At 30.5% G+C, this 22,711-nt stretch overlaps 1 protein-coding gene across 2 annotated transcripts; it reads right to left on the bottom strand.

The window, feature by feature from the left end:
* Positions 1–4,407: 4,407 nt before the first annotated feature.
* Positions 4,408–21,440, bottom strand: Blm (Bloom syndrome helicase). 2 transcript variants are annotated; one of them, XM_014437612.3, is made up of 23 exons: positions 21,237–21,440; positions 21,080–21,159; positions 19,597–19,649; positions 18,926–19,520; positions 18,265–18,335; positions 16,574–17,630; positions 16,143–16,261; positions 15,750–15,971; positions 14,837–14,924; positions 14,609–14,756; positions 14,360–14,491; positions 13,435–13,533; positions 13,194–13,359; positions 11,184–11,379; positions 10,890–11,074; positions 10,391–10,556; positions 9,762–9,949; positions 8,755–8,955; positions 6,104–6,242; positions 5,180–5,345; positions 5,044–5,070; positions 4,931–4,957; positions 4,408–4,849 (listed from the first exon to the last, which is right to left on the bottom strand). In XM_014437612.3, exons 1-23 carry the CDS (start codon positions 21,359–21,361, stop codon positions 4,759–4,761), a joined length of 4,341 nt encoding a protein of 1,446 aa, XP_014293098.1. In that variant the 5' UTR covers positions 21,362–21,440; the 3' UTR covers positions 4,408–4,758. The 2 variants fall into 2 exon arrangements, with proteins under 2 accessions (XP_014293098.1, XP_014293099.1); XM_014437613.3 differs by lacking the exons at positions 4,408–4,849; positions 4,931–4,957; positions 5,044–5,070; positions 5,180–5,345; positions 6,104–6,242 and having other exon boundaries at positions 8,791–8,955; positions 9,773–9,949.
* Between the last annotated feature and the right edge of the window lie 1,271 nt (positions 21,441–22,711).

Below are 22,711 nucleotides of genomic sequence, written 5' to 3' on the forward strand. Positions count from 1 at the left end.
TGTTACTATTTTGGGAAAATTTTATCTTCCCCTCGTTTTAAAAAAGCCCATTCCATATTTCGAAGTTATTTGTTTGCCTTCGTTGTACAAGGATATTAAAAAGCGTTAATAAGCCCTGATTTTAACTAAGGTTACTGTAAAAACTTCAAGATGTGTTCAGTTTGATTGAACGGAACGTGCGTGCATCAAACGAAAAAAATTACCTTTTCAAATTCATATCTTTTGTTTTCGTTGTTTATATTTTTATGGAAGCAAAATTGTTTTCTTCGGCTACGACGAAAACAATGAATCTCACCATTATCATAAAATCTGCTTTTTTGAACAGTTGCAAATGTAGCGTTCTGAAGTACCGATTTCGGACCAATGGTTTGGGAAAAGACAAGATGGTTTCTTGAATGAATCTGTAATGTGATCTACACTTTTTCAATGAGCATATGATCTATTTCCAATTAAATATTACATAATTGTACATTTAAATACCAATTTAAATCAAAATCGTTACAGCCGTTTAGGAGAAAATCCTAAAAATGGGTAAAATAGCTTATATAAAATGGTATTTCCGGTAGGTCGATTTTAAGAAAAAAGTTACTATGACATCCCAGACATACATCAGTCCTAAATATGGAATTTAAGTTTCTTACAACCCCATTCTAGATTCCAATCATATAATCCCTGATCACCAGTTGGGATTCTGAACATCCCACTCCACTATCCAGCAATGTCATCGTGTAGTGGACGTTGTCTCGTCTTCTTTGGAGCGCGGAATGTACGGCACAGGAGTCTTTTTCGATGTAGAATAGGCTTTTGATCGAGTCTACCATCCGGGACTGCTTTACAAACTCCGTAAATTCCTACCTCCTACAAACTTTCTCATCATTCGTTCCTTTCTCATTGCTAGATTATTCCAAGTAAACCACAAGTTCCTATTCATCCCTCTATTCTCAGTCCGCTGGTGTTCCTCAAGGTAGTATTCTCGGTCCCATCCTCTACACCGTCTATACAGCTGGCATTCCAACCAATCCTAACACTATCCTCACCACGTATGCCGATGACACAAGTGTGCTCGCAGTTAATAATAACCCATTAATTGTATCCCAAACTCTCCAATCCCATATCACAGCCCTCGAAGAATGGTGTCATAATTGGAGGATTAAGATTGTTACATCGGGACCTGCTCGTGTTATACTGCGGGACACCTGAATCAATGGTGAAAACCATGTATCTCGCCCGATGTCTGAAAAGACGTATTTCCTCTTCAAGGGCTGCCCAGCGTGTCCTGGAGCCTGGCGTGATGGTAGGGGTAGGCATGATGCTTAGGCTTGGGCGGCTTTGTAGTTGCAGCGTCTTCGGGGTCTTCCGGTGTTCGCGGCAAGGGGGGGCATCAGAAAATGAGACCCCCGACCCCGACTTTATATAAATTCAAAAAAAAGGAATGGAAAAATCGGAGTACTTAAATCCGACAAAGATAAATTCTAACAAATCCCATCAAATCACCTTTACCCTTCGTCGTAAACCTACCGGCTGCCCTACAGTTTCATTTAATAATGTTACTCTTGTCCCTGTCGAACAGATCCGCTACCTTGGACTACATCTGGACAAACGATTAACCTGGAATCCTCACACAAGACTGAAAAGACAGGACAGGAAACTGTAGGTCGGTTTTGACTATTACAGCACTTACTAGACAAACGGTCTAAACTTCTAATTCATTACAAAAGACTGATCTACATGACTGTAATAAGCCCGATCTGGACATATGGAGTTGAGCTTTGGGACTCCAATAAACCTTCGAATTCCTCTCGTATCCAATCCTTACAATCCAAAATCCTTCGTAAAATACTCAATGCTCCTTACTTTATCATAAATAAAATCATACGTAAAGACCTTAAAGTTCTCTATGTAACCGATCTAGCCCGAACCAGATATCACTCCTTCCATAATAAACTCCCTAACCACTCAAACCCCCTGGTTTCTAACCTTGCATCCTCTTCCATTTCTGACAATCCTCCGAGGTGCCTGAAATAAAGATGGCCACGAGACCTGCTAACGTAAAATGTCATTAGAGTGCTACCAATAGGTAGTTTCTGTAACACTCCATTTTGACTAAGATCAAATTTACTGAATGTATTATATAATATACAGCTGTCAATTTTAATAAAGATATTTTTTAAAAAAAGTTTCCTACAAATTTTTGTTTTTTTACGAAAACCTTTTTTTTTACTCAGGAACGTTAAGTCGAATTCGAAATTTTTCACGATCGCAATACTTCCCCGTACTATATGTTCCATATATAGATGAGTGGAAGTAAACTCGATATTGTCAAATTTTACCATCCAAATCCTTGGCCATTGTTTATTTTCTATATTTTAATTACGTCTTTGCAAGATTCAACAGAAAACATGCATTATTAGGATAGGAGAGAGAAGGGGTAACGTAATGTCGCTTGGATATTTAGATATGTGTCCATAAACGATAAAATTTTGGCGTTCAAAAAATAATTGTGAGAGGGACACGCACATATGTATATGCATGCAATCTGACAATTAACATTTCACCAAGGAGAAAAGCACGCTACAACCAAGGTAAAACCTTCTGCACTGCATCACAACCGACCTAATAGCTCCCTTAACTTTACTTCCCCTTAAGTTTATTAGCTACTTGAAAATTAATGTTGGTCGGAATGGTTCATAGAAAAAAGCATATTAATGTAAGTATTGATAATAATAAATGTCGTGGTTTAATTTATCTTTATAACCTTATGAACCAAAACCATATTTAAAATAAAATTGACAACGGAGCAATGTATAAATATAAATTAATCTAATCTTCAGATAACACTAAAAATGACAGCTTGTGGTTTCTAATTTTATTTATGTGTAAAGATGGATGAATTAGCTGTTATTCACTATAATATTTCATGGCTAGTTTCGTACTTTTTTTTAAGGGAAGCCGCTATGTCAAAATGTTGTTTAGCTTTAAAAAATGTGATTAGATGTTTCAAATCAACATTAAAATTTATATTCAATTTTTGAAAGCATAAAAAATTGGAATTTAAGATATATCACATAAGAAGATTCTGTTAATCTATCTTATTTCTAAAAAAGATGTCATTCTATCATTCCATATAATATTCGATCTAAGTAGTCTTCTTATCAACATTTTTTTTCATCTCTATTTATACTATAGATTAAAGATAAAATTATATCCAACAATCGAATTTCTTTTTTGTGATCACAAAATCCTCAATTTAAAAAAAATAAATAAATAGAAATCCTGCAACCAAATCGGTCTGTTATACCTCTCCTCTGAAAACTCTGGACATGTTCTTTCTACAAATAAAAGTTCATAGTATGCTGCTTTCAGAATTGAATTCATAATTATTTTAAATTCAGGTGGTTTAAAAAGAAAGATGGATGGGGTCTGCACTCATTCAAATTTTAAAACAATAATAAATCAATTCTTGAAATATCACTATAAAAAAAAATTACAAGTTCACTTCATTAAATCAAATATTTAGATTTTTTTTTCAAAATCGTTTGAAATTGATTTAATACATTCAACTTCATTACATATTAATATACTTATCACTTTTATATTGTTTTGATTGAATTTTAATTTTTTTCTGATATGTGAGTTCTATTAGCATTTTAGTTTTATTCATTTATACCCTATGGATTAACTGGCAATGTCTCATCACGGGCTCTACTGTAGTTATGAAGTTAAATAATTACTATTTCATTAAAAAATTAGAAATAAAAACACAATGGTTCTTAACCCATATGTAATATTTATAATTACTTCAAAGAAACATCTCATCTTATTTTTTTAATATTAGAATAAAATGAAAAATTTAGCCAACCAGATTCAAAATGTATCTAGTCTCTCAGTTTTAACACCGAGGCCTAAAAATTTTTTATTAATTTTAAACCATTTCAAGATGGCAGCAAAAAACACATTTAGGACACTAATATTTATTTATACTTGTAGTATGTTAAAAATATACCAACAATATACTCAAAAATTTAAACTCCATCTTTGTGGAAATTGTTCCACGTACGATTTATAATGTATTTTCATATTTCTTCTGCACTATAAAGAGGACCAGAAGAAACAATTGGTAACTTAACTACCTCCCAGGTTCCTGCTCTAAAGACAGCAGGTAGGTAATAAAGTAGTAGCAGTACATGAAACACCTTATTGATCGAAGAAGAGTTGTTTTTCTAAGATCTGTTTGATGTTATTTGTCATATTTGCTCTTGGGAGAATAATGAAATCTATTCCAGAAAATATTCAAAAATGGATAAAGACAGGAAGGGTGGGGATATTATGGTTTAATAAAGTTAAGCTTTCATTAGAAAAATTTATATAAATAAATATACATATAAAATACATAAAATAGATGAAACTAATTTTTATGAATGTGATCACAACTTAATATTTCATGTATTAACTATAATATAAAATTATACATAAATAAAACAAACTTTTTCATACTAATTTACATTATGGAGGTAAGCCATTATAAAACTTATTTATTTACACCTTTTTGAAGGAAATTTTCTCAACAAGCATGTACCTTTGGAATCAAGAAGTCTATTCACAAATGATGATAGAATTTTTGAGAATAACAATCCATGTTTTCTTAATAAAAACTTTACAAACCAGTCTATACAATATATATATTTACAATAAGGCAAAATCAGAATTAGGTTTGCGTGTAAAATAGATGGACTGGACCAAAGAAGATTGGTAGACACCTCAGAACTTGGGAAGAGGGATGTACACTCCTCTACCACCTCTATTACTGCTACCAACAGTTTTCTTCTTCGGTGATGCCTTTTTCTTAGCTCTGGGTTTCACAACATAAAAATGTATCAAAATACAAATAAAATAATAATAATAATAGAAAAATATGTAAAAACAAAATTACCCTTTAAAATTTCGACGAGTAACACTTCTGAAAAAAAACAAAAAGATTGTTGAAAAGTAAATAATAAAATATATTATTCTATCACTAACCACTTATTTATAAACAGAACATACCTAGCTGAAGAGGCAGTGGAAGTACTCCTGGAGTAAAAATATAATAAAAATTTTATTTAGTCTTAATAGTTATCATACAATATTAATAACTCAATATTTTATAAAATAATTCTTAATAATCTATAAGTAACAATACCTTCCCCTAGCCCTTTTGGTTCGTCCTCGACCTCTGAATCTTCCTTTCCTTTTGGTTCCAATTTGGACAGAAACAGGACATTCGAAATATGGGGAGCTTTCCCACGATTCTCCTGATGGACCTGGTTCTTCTGCTGTTTTTTTACTTGCTCTTTCACACAACAAAACTAGTAAAAAAAAAAAAATTAAAATTAATTCTACGAGAATAAATTTGAAATATACGCTATTAATATCTTATTAAGGTATCCCATGAAATTTGCAATAAAACAAAAAAACATTAGTACAAATAAAAGGGTTAAATAGGATGACGTAAGCCGTAAACCTGAAATACTAAACAGCTTATATCTTAGAACATCAATCATGTCACCTAAGTTTCAATCGGAAAACATATCAGCAGTTAACAGTTCATACCATCATTATTTTAATAATTTTGTTATAACCAGTCTCATATGAGAGTAACATATGTAAGCAATGAATAATAAGCTGAGATTCATAAAATGAGAAATATAAAATTTTATATAATAATTAAAATGTTCATCCTTAATCCTGAATATTGTCCTTATCAGGAATGTTATTTCCAATCAGTTACATATAAAAAATAAAAACTAGCCAAACAAAAAGTATATAAAAATTTGTTCTGACACTCAGAGCCAGTTGCTGAGTCAGGAGCTAACCTTGCATCTAGGACAAAGTTGATCCTAATCAGTCATGTACTGAACTGCTCTTAAAAGAGTTAGCCCTAGAATTACACTAATACAGAACTAATTAACCCCAAGGCTAAATGGAAACTAGAAATACAAATTTTCAATTTCAGAATTGATAAATCCTGAAGTAGATTGTTAGGCTAAATTCCAGACAACATAAATCCTCGACTTAGCAGCCAGCCCTTAATTTGCCTACACTGTATTTGAGTAACATATCTTACCATCTCGAGCAAAAGAATATTCTGAAATAATTTCCAAGAGCTGGTTTCCATATTTATCAAAATTTGCTTTTGTTACTCCAACAACTGTAAGCATTTCTTCTTCAGTCTCAGGTAATGATTGTGACATAGCTTTCAATGCCTGCAAATAAGTTTTAATGAAATATTTCACAAGCCCTATTAACAAGTTAGAATTTTTTTTTTTTACAATTTGTAAGAAGTACAAAAATAAAATATATTAAAATCATAAATTGTGTCATAAATTACAGTTTGTGTCATAATGTTGTGATGTTGTAAATCTGGTGTATGTTACTTTAATTGTTGGTAGTAATACAACCTTTTGTAAAATAAATTCCGTGACAATTTGGTTTTAGATGCAGTTAAATTAAACTTATATAGTCTTAAATCTTAGATTATGTGGATTTTTGGTATTTATTAGGTTTAGATATAGTAGGAAACATTTAGTACCACAGGTCCACCAGGCGAAAATTCCAAACTTGTATGTAGAGTCAAAATTGTTTTGTATTATTTCTGTAAATTAAGGTTAAAAAAAAATACTATATTAGCATAGTAAATTGTGTCATAAATCTTTAACTTCTGGTGAACATCACTTTCATTATTGGCAGTCCTAGGACGCCCAAGCTCCCTGTGGGGAAACCTCTAGATTTTCTCATAGATTTATTACGTTTAGAAGTTATCAAATAAATAAAAAATATAAGGAAGTTCCAATGGGCTAGGTTTGAAAACTATCGTAAAGGTGCACAGTGGTACCAAAAAACTACTTATAACTAAAGCCAAATGGCCACGTGACCAGGAACGAAAGCATTATCGTAATATTTGGAAAGATGCTGGGATGGCTAGGGAACAGAAAAATATGTGAAAACACTAAATTGTTAAGTTATTCTTAACCTAAATCAAATAATTACAAAGAATTTTTATTAATCTTATGGGGAGTGGGTTAGCTTTATGATTAATGACTCTTGTGGTCCAGCTGATAGAGAATTCATTTTCTGTTTTATCAGCCTTACATCAATTCAGTTTCATCAACCTTAGGGTCGGGAAATCCTCTATGGATGCACCAGCTTTTAGAGTGTACCTGATTCTTCAATGGATAAGAGTGTAGCAGACCTGGAGGATTTAGTGTGTTGTTTCCCAGATAACCTCTTTACATAATCATTGATCAAGGAAAAGTACTTGCATATCAAGTACAGAGCCCAAACTCTTCATGGATTTTACCGAGAGAGGCCTCTGGTTTGGATCTCGTGGAACAATACCAGATAGAACAAGGAGCTTCTTAGAAGGCCTAGGTGTTAGCATTGGGGATATTGCGATCTTGGCGGAAAATATTATTTTGGACTCCCTGGGGATCATACACCATCACCTGCATGGGAATTAGCTCGGAGATTATTCTTTATTTTATCTATTTATTTATTTTAATATGTTGACCTCTCTATTTGTGTGTTTTAACATATTTATTCATTAAATTATTTTATTTTATTGATACTATTTTTTTTGTGTGTTTTTTTAAAACTTATTTATCCATTCAAGTGTTTCCTGTAACCGGTTTTTTTTATTATATTTTCTTTTTAATCTATGTGTTAGTCTTATTCTCGTAAAATGTATCTATTTGTTTGTTCTTGGTAGACTGATCTACTGCTGTGACTATGAATGATGGTCTGATCTCACATTACCGTCTAATATTGAATTTGTTTAGCGGGTCACTGAAGAGTATCTAGGAGGGTGAATTTGTTGATCGGGTGAATTGAATAATTGTGAAAGGGTGAAATTGGAGGAGCAGAAATGAGAAAGAAAAATAGGAATGAATGAAACATTTGTATTTGTTGTACAGACCGAAATGGATTGTAAAAGGAAACTGTAGGGGTGAAAAAAATTGTTTATTATATCCTATTATTGTATCTCTTTTTTTCCTGATTATACCATGCATGTGTAATTTATATATGTCGGATTACGGATTGATAAGTATGCTGTGTGAGATAGCAACCTAATGTATTTAGGCAGCATAGATAAATAAAGTATTTCTCTCTCTCTCTCTCTCTTATTATAATAATAATGTGAAATGCAATAATCCATGAAGGGTTAGGGGTTCAGTACTTAGTAAGGAAATACTGTTTTTAGAAAAAAATTTATACAAGGTGATTTTTTCAAGAAATGGCTTAACTGCCAGATTTTTTCCCAATTAAGGGTACCTTATGAGGCTGGTGTCAATTACTTACTTATGAGGCTGGATGGGCCCCAGGAGGGCTCTAGAACACACAGGGTTGGCTTAAGGCTCCAGTAACAGAATAAATAATTACCTGCCACAACCAGATTCGACCCAGAGTCCTTGGAGTTAGTAACACAATGCCTTACCACTGTGCTACCGTGCTCCCTACTCATTATCATTATATATACTACATGATGTGATCATAAAAAAATAGAAGTAATAACTGAATCAAAGGACCAAGAGACATCCTGGGAACAAATATTTTTTTAGGAGTTTAGAGTTCTTTGTACTTGTCATTTTACCACAAAATGTTTACTATAGATTGATCTGAATAAATTTAACATAGAAAATTATTAGTTAACTAATAACATGAGATACAAGAAAGCCCGAGTTCCATTGGCCCTTATTAACAATAATGACTTTTGCCTACCTCTGATGTCATAACAGAATTAGTAGAAACATGCAACTGTAGTGCTATCTCCCTGACTTTTTCTCTTAGAGCAGCATAGCACGCATCTTGTATCTTTTTAATTTCCTCATTTTCAGTCTCAGTATCCTTTGTGGCACTTGTTGAAGCTACAGCCCCTTTACCCTTTCCATTGCCACTATCTTTCTTCATAGCCAGTTCTACCTGTAAATTGAATAAAAGTTTTATAACTAAGCTATTATTTCCATGCCTGTTATTATATACCTAGAAAACCTCTAATCTTTGAATAGCAGTGATCAACTCCTCACTAATTACATTTCCCTTGTTAATTCTTTCACTGGTACAATAGCCAATGCTGCTCATTATAACTAAAGCATAATTAAGTCTATCATCACTATATAATGAGAACTGATTGTAGCAAGCAAGAATTACATTTTTTGGTAATATTATAAAACAAGTATAAACACAATAACTAGAAAACAGGCGGGAGTGAAAAAAAGATTTACAGACCAAAAAATTAGTAATCAGTATATCACAACACCAATACATTTATAAATGTATTAGTTTTGCGATAATTATTATATATAGAAATTATTAATAAATGCTATGGTGACAAACAAGTTGATTTTAACTGTGTTAAATTAACTTGAGCATAATAGTCTGTAAATTTTAAAAGATCAAAGTGAGGCTTTGATACTAACATTTAAGATTGTCCTTAATGGCCGAAACATTGGACAAGCAATATGTTTCAATAAAGAAGGTTGAAATTATTTGGAAAATAGTCTATATAATCGATTAAAATACAGAGTAGTCCAGAAAAATAGCAATTAATTCATGATTTATAATGAAATTTTAGGCAGAAAGAAAGGTAAACAATTTTTTTTTAACTTATGAAATAAAGGATTAATTATAGTGAATGATAACAAAAACAGTATACATTAAAAAATCAAAGAACACAATAACTGATGAAAGGAATGAGTTTGATTTAGTAACATTCAAAGAAGACATACCTTAGCTTTACCTTGTAACAGCAGATCAGCCCTGGGCCCAACCTTCACATAGGAATTTACAATCCCATCCTTTGATGCAACATGAATTTCACCCAGGTAGCCGTCCAGGGTTAGCTTATGTATCAAGCTCTCGCTGTCAACTCTGTTCCATGATTTACCAACACCATGAAGTCGTAATTTGTTGTGACCTATTCAATTGACAATCAGTTTGATTTCTAACAAGTTTCAATGAGTATTCCAGAGATTAGATATAATATTATTAAGAATTTTATACATCTATAAAAAAAAAAATTAATAGATCGATCAAAACATCTTTCAGTTACTAGAATCCCTCCCCAACATACCCAAAAGGGGTAAGTAAGATTGATTTATCTTAACTGTAATTTCAGAAAGCTGATAAGCAACATGAGACAAGTTCAAGGTATTATACAGTGCTCAACACTCTCGGCCAAAAAGAAGGGACCATATTCACCCCTAAAGTATTTTAAGTCAGCCAATGAGAAACTCTTAAACCAAATTTCAAAAAATTAGATTAGTCATTAGAAAATTAGGATATAAACTTTTGCAAAATTGTACCTACAGGTTGTAATAATTAATGCTAGAAGGATATTCTAAATGAAACTACTAACCACACTGGATTACTTTTTTAGAAGCACTTCCTTTAAAAATATCTATGATATGAAGGTATGTAAAATTGGTAGCCCATGAACTGTTTCTAACATCACCACAGATCTCTTTAATACCAGATACAATTTCTTTAGCAATGGAGGTTACATCTTCCACACTGTATTCATCCTAAAAATCAAATAAATACTGCAAATGAATCATTGAATCATAAGTATAACAAAATAATTTAACAATATTATTTATTGCTTAAATTATATAATTTCAGCAAAACATAAATTATAAATTATATAGTTTCAGGAAAATATAATATTGTTAAATTGGTTTTTTAATGTAAAAATTACTATTGTTGTACTATTGTTGTTATTATCGTATAAATCAATTATTACTCTTACTGCTGAAGTGTCTTAATAAGACAAGAGTAAATATTTTTAGGTCATACTTCAACACAAATAGCTAAGCCTCATAAATAAGGAGATATAAGTCCATAAATAAATATCCTACCTTGCTAAGACAATTGTCACAAGCTGTACTTGGACGTGACCTACATTGATCCCTACTGAACTTTTCACCAAAATATGTAAGCTGCATCACTCTTCTGCACTCTGTTCTGTTTTCACAGAACCTGACCATTTTCCACAAATTTTCTAAATGTGTTTTCTTTGATGCTTCAGTTCCATCACGGTCCACTAAAATTTCATTCTTTGTTAACTTATAATTCATCATTGGTATAAACAGATAGTAAAAAAATTAAAAATTATTCATTAAATTGCTGAATAGAAGCACAATAATAGTTACTTTCAATAATCTTCCTAATACGGTGCATGTCCTTATAACTATAATAAAGTAGACAATTTGCTCGCTCTCCGTCCCGACCAGCTCTTCCAGCTTCTTGATAATAACCTTCTAATGATTTTGGTAAAGAATAGTGAATGACATAACGCACATCTGGCTTATCGATTCCCATTCCAAATGCTATAGTAGCACATACCACCTGTTTAAAAATCAAAAATGCAATTAAATAAAATTGATATGACCGAATATTAAAATAGTATTAGACATAATTAACTATTTTTCAGCCTAATCCTAATGTTGAGTTATAAAAATAGAACTTAAATTTTATTCTGGCTTTTTATGTTAATCAAACATTTTCGTTTTATAATAAGAATAATATTATTGAATTATAAGAAAACTCAATTTTATCTGTTAATCATGAATACCTCTCCAAAAGGTATGAAGGGATTTTGACTTAGGGACCTCTCCAACTAAGACCTTCAGCCCATCGAGTCACATCATCTAATCCCTTTATCAAACATTAATATTCAGCCAGCTAGAAGGATTGGACATGACTGGACTGAAAGACAGATTTGGTCAGAGAAAACCCTTAAACAACAATCAAGAACAGACTCCACACCCTACTATCCTTTAGGTACGAAAACAGCCCGCTTCAACCTTCTTAACAATAATCTACACTTAATAGCAATATTCAATTAATCTACAAAAAGAAACCAAATTGTTTCTTGTTAATGAATTAATAAAAATAAAATAAGAATAGTCTATTTATCAATTGAAATTATGAAGGATATACATCATTAGTCACTGTACAACTTGATGGAGTATTGGAACAACTAATTTTAATCCCTTGTGTCATTTTAATGTTTATACTACTAATTGTATACTTGTACTCTACTGTCATGTACATGTTGCTATCAAAGAATAAAGTTGTTTTTGTTTAATTTGTTTTGCATTATACCTAAATGATGTTCTGCTCCAATTATGTCCAAACTCCTCTTACAAATATAGAGTAATATATCATAAGTTTACTGAAATTAAGACAAAACTACATATAATACATAAAATATTATAACTTTCTGTTAGCTTGTTATACAAAACAACTGTCAACTATGTGTGTTAAAAAGAAAAATTTCCTAAAGTGTCATTTTAAGTAGTTGGACATAAAACAATATATATTGAATTGTGAAGAAGATGGTCAGAGTTGCTATCAAAGAGAAACAGAAATAGTTTAAAACTATTTATTTTCCTATACCGAAACCCTAACCATCTCCTTCATAATTTGAAATTATACAGTCAATTATTTATATATATTTAATTTTTAATGCAAGATCTTTTTTCATACTTACCACCAATATTACGAGGGAGTTAAATAACTGTGGTCTTTATTTATTGTAATGATAAATTAATTGTTATGTAACCTTAATAATTTATATCCAAATATTTGATACCTACAGCTATATACAATATTGTAACTTGAACAAAACACTTTTTAATGGTTAATAGGTTCTTAAACATTTAATGTCCAATCTGTATCAAAGCCTTCATTAGTTAATGAAACCAACTGTCATTGACTACATTATATCAACATAAAGCCCACATTACACGACTAATATTATTGAGTATGGTACATGTAGGTGTAGCCCACGAGTTAGTATTATTGCTACTATAAATCTCTAAAATAGTAGACATACAGACAGAATTTGATATTGACAATGTACAACGTCCTCAAGTAAAAAAGTATATAGATACTAATGCAGGATCATCCTTGTCATTTAAAGTGGTTATGAATAAAATATTTTTTTCAGTATTTTGAGCTCAAATTCCTGGAAAATAATTACGAGACATTACTGAGTAACTTAAGACATAAAACTTAATAGATTGTTTAGTTAGCATATATTGTCGCCCATAAAATGAGGAGGTTATGGTTAAACATTACTCTTTTAGCTTTGCCTTAGTTGGGTAAAAAAGAAAATAATTAAATGAGGGAACAAAATAAATAAATATGAAAAATACCTGTATTTTGTCAGTAATCCACTTTGTTTGTACAGTGCAACGCTGATCGTCGGTAAGTCCTGCGTGGTAGGCTGCAGCTTTGATCTGATTTAGTTTTAGGTTATGAGCGAGTGAATCGCAGTCATTTCGAGAGAGGCAATATATTATACCACAATCTTTAGCGAATCTAATTCAAATATAAATTAATGCATTTTTTTCGGCTTATATATTAATAAAATAATAGTATATTTAAAAAGTTTACCTTGTTTTAAGAAGACCTAAGACTTCTAAAAGAGCAGCTTTACCAGTCAAGTTTCGCACCTCATATTTTAAATTAGGTCGGTCAAAACTAGATAAAAACCTGTGAAGGTAAATAAAAAAAAAATGACTATAAATTATTATTATATAAATTTTATTTTAAAAAACAACTGAAAATTGGCAGAAGGTAATGTTTGAATAAATGAATTGGTAATAATTAAATTTTAAATATCATCGTAGGGAAACTAGTGATTATAATGCCAAATTAAAATCAAATCAGACCAGTATTCTCTGAGAAAAGCCACGGATGGCGGACTGATAAAATTTGTTTTTTATTCCATTTTCGGATTTTATGTATCCTGAATCATACAACCTCAAATTTTAAAGATAGTGGAAGTTTAAAGTTTAAATGACTGAATGTATCTGTTTTGTCAATACTTCTAAATAAAGTTAGTAGCAAGAGCTTCTAAGAAAATCAATAAACAAAGATAACTATTACAACAAAGATTCATGGAAATAGGAGCATTATTTAAACTACAAAGGAAAATTTTTAGAATGAATGATTAACACTTAATTATGTATATACATTAAAAAAAATAAGTTTGTATACTTTTTATTCATTTTAATAAAAAATATAATGTTAATTTACTTAATATTTTAACAGAATCAATTTTTAATTCAATAACTACATACATTGTAGCACAGTACGACAAAGAAAGTTTGTAAACCAGTTTCTTTCATTTATAATTGTATGGAAATGGACACAGAGAGCAACTAGTATCTGTGATATAGTAAAATTTTCGGTACAAGTGAACCCTGATAATGGAAGAGTACACTGAAACGTCAGTACGTATGGGGTTAATTTAACAAAAAAATCTAATGAAAAAGAGGTATCACTCATGCTTTGTAATGTAAAAACTCAGATATACCACTTGGGCTCTTTCAAGGAAAGTTGATGAAGAATGTCTTTTCTAACCCGAGGGGTGGCGGTAGCTGTGAGAGCCATTATAGGAACTTTGGGATATTTGGTCCTCAGCAGTGAAAGCCGTTTATAATCAGGTCTAAAAACAGAAATAAAAAAATAGAATCTGTAATAAAAATTAATTCATCTAATCAACATATCCTGTTTATATATCAATTTAGAACAAGTAGATAAAGAAATTTGAAATAAATATTACCTGAAATCGTGGCCCCATTGGGAAACACAGTGTGCTTCATCAATAACAAATCTAGAAAGAAGTCCATTATTGTACATGGTCTCGAAAACACTGTTCAATCTTTCACTATTTGATATCTTCTCTGGAGTAACAAAAAGTAGCTTAATATCTAAATGTGAAGAGAAAAATAATTTAACAAACTGAGAACACAGTGCAGAAATACTGAAATAAAATGTCAAAACTGAATACCTGTCTGATTTTTGTTAACAGATAAATGGTGATATATTCGATTAGCTTCAGTAAGACTTGCTTCACTTGTAAGACAAGCTGCATTAATCTGGAAATTTATGAAAACGATCATTCAAAATTAATCACTATTTACTAAAGAAGTTTTTATGAACTTAAAGAAGCTGACATGAAATAAGGCAGGAGGCTATTTTCGCAATGTGGCCACTCTTAGTACCCGAATAATGAAGAATGGATTGGTTCAGTCTTCAGACCACCAGTAGTTGGCAACCTCCACCAACCCTTGTTGCCAAGTACTCCCATTACTAGCCAAATTAATATTATTTTATTTTATTGTATATTACATCCTGTTGTATCATACAATGTAATAGGGACAATGAAGATTGTAAAAGGGATCAGAGAGCACATTCACACTGTATTTACAGAAATATAAATTATATGATAAAATTAATAAGTTTAATAAATGAAAAGTTTAAATCATTTAGTAACAATAAAACAAATAAAAATTAATTATTTTAACATCTTAATTAATTGATAATATAAATTTCATTGATACAGTTTAAGAATAATGAAGACATTAAAATAACATTTATTTTATTGTGATCAACTATGAAACAATAGGTAAAGAATTTCAATCTGTCAGAGAATGGTGAATTAGTATGAAGACCGATGGTTGGCAACACTGCTATTTCTCAGACTTGCTCCATTTTGAGATGGCTTTTATAGTCAAAAAATTTAACTAACTTGTATTTTTATATAATAAAAAATAAAATAGCAAATAATCTAAGGTAACAAACAGTTCCTCAATAGGCTTGTTTTTTAGTTAACATTTACCAGATATTATAATCAACATATGAAAAATGTATCATTTAGTAACAATAAAACAATATATATTCATCAAAAAGGAGTATATTACATCAAGAGATTTCAATTTTTCAGTTTGATCGAAAATGAGTGACTTGAGAGGAGATATGACAATGGTAGTGCCTTTACTTAATACTGCAGGCAGTTGATAACAAAGTGATTTTCCTCCACCAGTCGGCATCAGTACAAAGCAGTCATAGTTTAGCATGGCAGCATTGATGGCTTCCATCTGGTTAGGCCGAAATTTATGAAGTCCAAATTTTGTTCGGAATACCTAGGAACACAGAAATAAAAAAAAGTTAGTTAATCTATTTTGAATTTTTTCTCATATAGTGACCCAACCTATGAGGATTTCATTTCATAATTTATTGATATCAATAATTAATTACATTAATAAACCAAATTCATTAAAATTATAATAATACAATTAATCTTATAATAATACCTTCATCATTTCTGCTGAATGAGGATAATTAGTTGAGGTGAATTCTTTAGTGCTACTAACATTAACATTCCCAAAGTTGGAAGATGTAGGCTCAAAATCCTTGGGACTTTCTTCATAACCTATAACAATGAACATTTCTTATTAGATTAAAATAAAAATGTATACTGAAAGAATTGGATATCAACCAAACAAACGCAATTCAGTTTAAAAAGATTCCAACTGTAATGTTTTCATTACAATCTGTCTAAAATCAATACAATCTATCTAAAATCAATACAAGCAGTCTCAAAAACCCTAGATCAAAATATCGACTTAGAAGGCTTCATACTTATACTGACATTATACAGATATAAGATTATAGGAGGTTAATAATGAAAATTTGCAAAATATAAGAATTAACATAAATTACAATTAACAAATAATATACTTACCCATAGAAGTTCGGGAGATGTTTAATGGTTTGACAGGCTTAGAAAACACAGGAGTATATAGACCACTTTGCTCAGTATCAGTAATAGTAGATGACTTAGGTGTAGCAGTCATCAAACTTTCTGATAAGTTATTTTTAAGACTGCTATTATTATTTCTTACAGCACTTAAACCAAATGTGTTTTTAGGAACATAAGTTTCATTGTTTTCTTTAATGGAATGATCTGTATTAAAACTACATACATCTAAAGTTTTATCAGAACTATTAATACCTGATCGCACAAAAGAATTTTCATTAGTGGACGGATATGGTTTATTTACAGATGGACTCAAATCATTAAAAACAGATGAATTTAAGGTCTTTAGTAACATTGAAGGTTGTTTTAATTTAAATCCAGAACTAGATGGTGATTTTGTTTGTTTAAAATTATTCTCAGAAGTTAAGGCCTTTAGTCTATCATCAGAAACACTGTTAGTCATTAGATCACCACAACTTTGATTGATTAAACTTGAAGATGACTGACTGAAGATTTCCGAAGTTTGTCCACTATAAGACAACTCCAAGGTACTGATGTCAGCAGGCTCGTTCGGTGTACTTAAAGAAGCAATATTGCTCTTCTTTAAAGAAAAATTTGAATCAAGTGTTTTAGTTGAAACACTAGAGTCCCTTGTTTTAATGCTATTGCTGCCACTAAAACGGTGTGATGGAGGAGTTTCATTCATAGTATTTTTATCTAAATAATTTACTGAACTTTTCTTAAAATCAAATAAGGATTCACTTTCAACTGATGTGTTCAAATCACTAGAGCTACCCATAACGGAATCTTTCTGAGTTTTGATTTTGTTTTTTAAAAGTAATCTAGTTCGTTTCATTTTAGCTTTCATCATTTGTCGAAATACTTGAAGCTTCTTTAAAAGTGTGCTATCCCCTTTTAAACTAGGGATTAATTCAGATACAAACGATGGGAGATTAACAAGAGTAGAGAAAGCTTTATCCATTATTTCATATTCGCAATCCTCAAGGTCCTTATAAATATCACGTAGATCTTTTTCATTGGCCTGTAACAAATACATAAAATAATCTTTGCTCTACCAAATTTTGAACAGAAATATGGTAATTTTCACTAAAAAATTTTTATAATCAGTATAGTTAGAAATCTTGACAATATCCTTAAAATCTTAACATTTAATAAAAAATAAATAAAATTCATTAAATATAATTGATCTAGATATAACAACAGAAAAAGTTGCATTTAAAAGTTGAAAAAGTTAATTTAAAGTTTTAAAATTTATTTCTAATAAAAACTCAGATGAGGAACAATACAAGATTATTTAGCATAAGGTGATAAACATTAACAGTTATTTTATAAAATATTACTACACTTAAGCTATGACAGTTCGTAAATCCAGAAAAATCTATAATAGGATTTTCATACTTAGAAAATACAAAAATAAACCCATAATTCTGGGAATATCTCATTTTAAACATTGTTTTGTAGAATTATTTCTGATATCTAGAATTCTTTTTTGAGTTATCTATTTAATAATACATTAATTTTTATTTGTTCAAAATTGTATAAAGTTCTTTTCAAAACTTACGAGGATTGATCAATATTAAACGATATAATATCCTTTAAAATATATACATACATCAAAGGAAAATAAAACAGATAGAACTACAATAAGAAATTACATTAGCAGGAAGTTTACTCAAGACTGCTGGATGAGAAGACATACTCTCCAACCAAGTAGCCATGCATTCATCTGAAAGATCAAAACGTTTAATGACAATTCTATACAAATAAATAGGGAAGAATAAAAAAAATAATAATAATAATAATTTAACTTTGTAAATGAATGTAATCATTTGTTAAGCGTTATTAATTTTCTGTTTTTATTCTATTTGTCATTAATCCAGCAGAATAATTTTTATTAATCATAATACATTACTGTATCAGTTATTATTGTTTAATTCATCAATTTATATCTCACTATTGTCTTATAACTCTATTCAAATTTACATAATTTTTTATGTCATCTATGACTCCTAAAATAGTTTAATATCAATTTGTATCTTGTATATTAAGCCCTAATAAAGACATGCTGTAGGGATCAAATCATGACTTTCAATAAACGTCTTTTTATTATTTTATCCATCTTATCTTCAATAGAAAAATTGTTCTACTTCAGATTAATAAAAAAATAAATAACATCTAATAATACAACTGGAAATCTAATCCATTAGACAAAATAACAAGGTCTTCAGATTAATAAAAAAAAATGTACCTATAAACATATATATATTTAAATATTTGATTGAATATTCAAATACAAACATACTCTGCTTAAATTACCTTCAGATTCCTCCTGATCAGCCATATGTTCCTTTGATATTTCAACAGCAGTTTTAGCACTAATACTTCTAGAATGCTTTTGAACATTTTTTTTCATACTATTTTCAACAGTACCTTTTTCTTCATTCTCAACTGTTTTTGAAACACAGCTAGTTCCAACATTTTGGATTTTTTTTGGAGATTTAGTAACAATCTTTTTTTTGGGAGATTCAGTAATGATCTTCCTAATGACCTCATTTTGAGGAGTTACAAATGTCCCAGGCTTGGAAGAAGAATCAGATGAAATTAGACAACTCGGCTTTTTCAATACAAATGTTCTTTTTACTTCCTTCTTAGGCGAAACACTTTCATCATGAGAACTCTCATCACTTGAAATTATTACAGTTCTCTTCCTTTTTACTATTTTATTATTTAATGAATCCAATGAAGAAACATTATGAAATTTTTTCCCTGCCTCATCCGGTGTTTCCACAGTAGAAGATATATTAATAACATCTAACCTAGACCTCTCCAAATCTATACTACGGCTCAAATCCGACTTCTCTGGAGAGCTACTAGGAGATGAGTCAACAATGGTCACATCTTGTGAGGTTTTCTAAAAATTAAAACATAATTAATAAAATATGATGGTTGAGTACCAATATAAAGCAAAGATAACTAAAATAAATTACACTAGGTGATTCTTGAGAAGAATAAATTATTTCATCGTCTGCTTCATTTTGACCTAAATAAATAACAGATTGATAAAAAATTTGAATAATATGTTAAGATTTCATTTTAATTAAGTAACATATTTCTTCTACTTTTACAATCTCAAATATGGTCAACACAAATTAGTTTATTTTTATATATTTTAATTTTTATGCAGAACAATATGTTTTTTTTTCTTTTATAACAATGTAAATCCCTTAAATAGTGTAAATGAAGAGTAGGTAGGTAAAATAGAGTAGAGGACATTTGTAGACGAGGGAGTTGAGGTGACACCTTAGCAATTTCAAGTTTACAGTATTGCCTGTTCAGTCTCAGTCTGGAGGGGTTGGTTTAATTTTATGGCAGCCCCAAGGAATGAAGACTGAACCCCTCCCCCACCCTGGTTAGAATAAGATTAATATCTATGGATAACCTCTCCTCCTCCAGAAATTACCAGATAAGGGTAATAGAAAAAATGTAAAATAATATATTCACTGGTCATTTTACTCACGTGTTTGACATTAAACCATAAGGAAAAAAAACAAACTAATTTTAATCAAAATGATTTTCACAGCCAACAAAGATGTTTTTCAGTAAAAAAATCTTTTTCCAGAAACTGTCTAGAGGACTATTTGCAACTTATAGCACAGAATGTTAAAAATTAATTTTAATTACACTTCACTTTACATAGAAACATATTCCTGGCGGTTCTAAAACTCTTTACTAATTAGGTAATTAATTTAATAAAATAATCAATTAGGTAATTTTGTTTTATTTTTTCGCCTTTATCTCCTAAATGGAGCATCCTAGTGAAACAGTTATTAAACAGCAAAAATTTTTCTCAAATGAATATCATAATATATTAATTTGTATAAGTAGTATATAGGAAACCATAAGCCATCATAAACAAAAAAAAACAAATTAGGGAACATTAAATAACACATCATAGCTAAGATATAGTTTACAAAATTAACACAGCCTATGGCTATCGAAATGAGCATAAGATAATACAGTGGCAAAATGATGTTAAATTAAAAAAGTTTAAACCAAACTTGATCATTTTCATAGTGAAGTGTTGATTATATTACATGGTTTAATTGCTGTCGCACTGTTGCAAAGCTATTTCATCTCAATAAAGACACACAAGACCACTGTATATCTGGTAAAATAATTGTATTTAAATTGTTTTGTTGATTAAGTATTTAAATTGTTTTGATTTTTAGTTTTTTATTAGAACTTTTCAAGGACAATTATACTTATGTAAGGAAGATTAAAATTGCAAAAAACTGTAAGTAAAATATTAAACTGTAAAAGTTGAATATGTGGGGTATAACTTGCTTTGATATCAATGTTCTTGTATCATTTTTAGAAAGACATGAACTTTAAATAGGATGGGATGTCATTAAGAAACAGCTATAAAGTGTAATCCAAATTAACAAAAACCAAAGAGTGCTTTGAAATCACCTTCATTTGAGTTCTCTTTTCCAGACTCATTACTGCTAGGGTTGGTAACATTAATACCAGAGGTCTCCGCTACATCATTTCTAACATTTAAACAGTCTTGTAAGTATTAGGAAAAATTAAAGACCATGGTACAGCAACATATTAGAAAAATACTTACGACGGAGTGTTCGTAAGCTGACGACTAAATAATTCAGTAATAGTCCCCTGTTTTGACTTTAGTTTAGTTGTACTCAATGAACTACGCAACGAATTTTTCGAACTTGTTTGAGACATAAAACTCATTATGATAGTATATCATGTCGGTCTAACTTGAACCTCCTTAATTCTTACAATATTTGCCTATCAAATATATAACCATGAAATAAACTCCACACTTTCATAGAAGTATTACCTTAGCGGGAAATCATTTGAACGACCAACGAGCTTACATTTGTTAGTATATTAATAAATCTAACTACAATACGGTGGTCAGCGAGAGGAGTTATGATCTATAACTCTGATATACTCGTGTAAGAGACAGATGCTAGTTATAATTAAATTGGATGTGACTGTAAGCCCTAAAACCAAATTTACCAATCATACCTCGCTAGAACCTCATTTTTCTCCTTCATAAAATTATAATACTTCGCATAAACCTTATATTCAATATTGGAATTATTTTACTAAATTTCTTTTCATAGATGCAATAAATACAGACTTCAAAACAGCCAACATGGTAAGAGTGCATAGAAACATTCTAACAAAATTTGTTCTTCTGAACGACCGCGTCCCTTTAGAACCAGTTAGTTAAGCCTTGTCCTCCAAGTTTTTATAGGATTTGTTTCTAACCCTCATAGCCTCAGGGCCTTCGATCATTTCCCATTCTAAAAAACTCAACAATTCCATTTCAGCAAGCATTCAGTAAACACATTAATAATCTATCTTTCACCAACAATGCTATTTCTTAACAGGGCCGACGTTAGAGAATTATGCTGGTGCGACTTTAAAGAAAAATAAGGCTTAAATATAAAAATTTTAAAGAAAGATTGGAAAACAGACATACGCGTAACTTTGCTATCTTGTTCACTTTCCGTTATCTATTATGATTTGATTTTGGCAGTAGAATATCGAGGAAGAAGGAAGGGGGTTTAATCAGGTAATTGGTACCCGGCTTCTGAGACATCAGATTCACCACCCTCTTTACAATTGTCCTCATATTCTTATAAAGGTAATAATCTATCTTTTTTCATTATTTTGCCTGAAAGATTAAATTTCCTTTGTTGCTTTTAGAAACGCAACTCCTTTATGGTTTCAATCAAGATTCTATACCTATTCTTTTTTTCTACCATTCCTTTTTACATCCTCTATAACTTCATGATAGCCAGGTAATAATCGCATATCAAGCCCCTTATATGATCGAACATTGAAGTGTCGATTCGATATGAAAATCAATGTGATTCCTAATACCTTCACATTATGGTGAGACTTCGGGATGTCAAAAAGGAGGATGACACTCTTCCCAATTTCCCCCTATAATAAGGTCTCTATCCTTAAGGACAAATATTTCTATAGCAGAAGAAAAATGTGTATTGGAAAAAGATAGTTGACCGTATGAAGTAGAGTGTAGGAAGATAGTCCGGGTGACGGTCAATA

The sequence above is a fragment of the Halyomorpha halys genome, unplaced genomic scaffold, assembly GCF_000696795.3.
Source record: "Halyomorpha halys isolate HHAL.00 unplaced genomic scaffold, Hhal_1.1 Scaffold2886.1, whole genome shotgun sequence".
Lineage (NCBI taxonomy): Eukaryota > Metazoa > Arthropoda > Insecta > Hemiptera > Pentatomidae > Halyomorpha > Halyomorpha halys.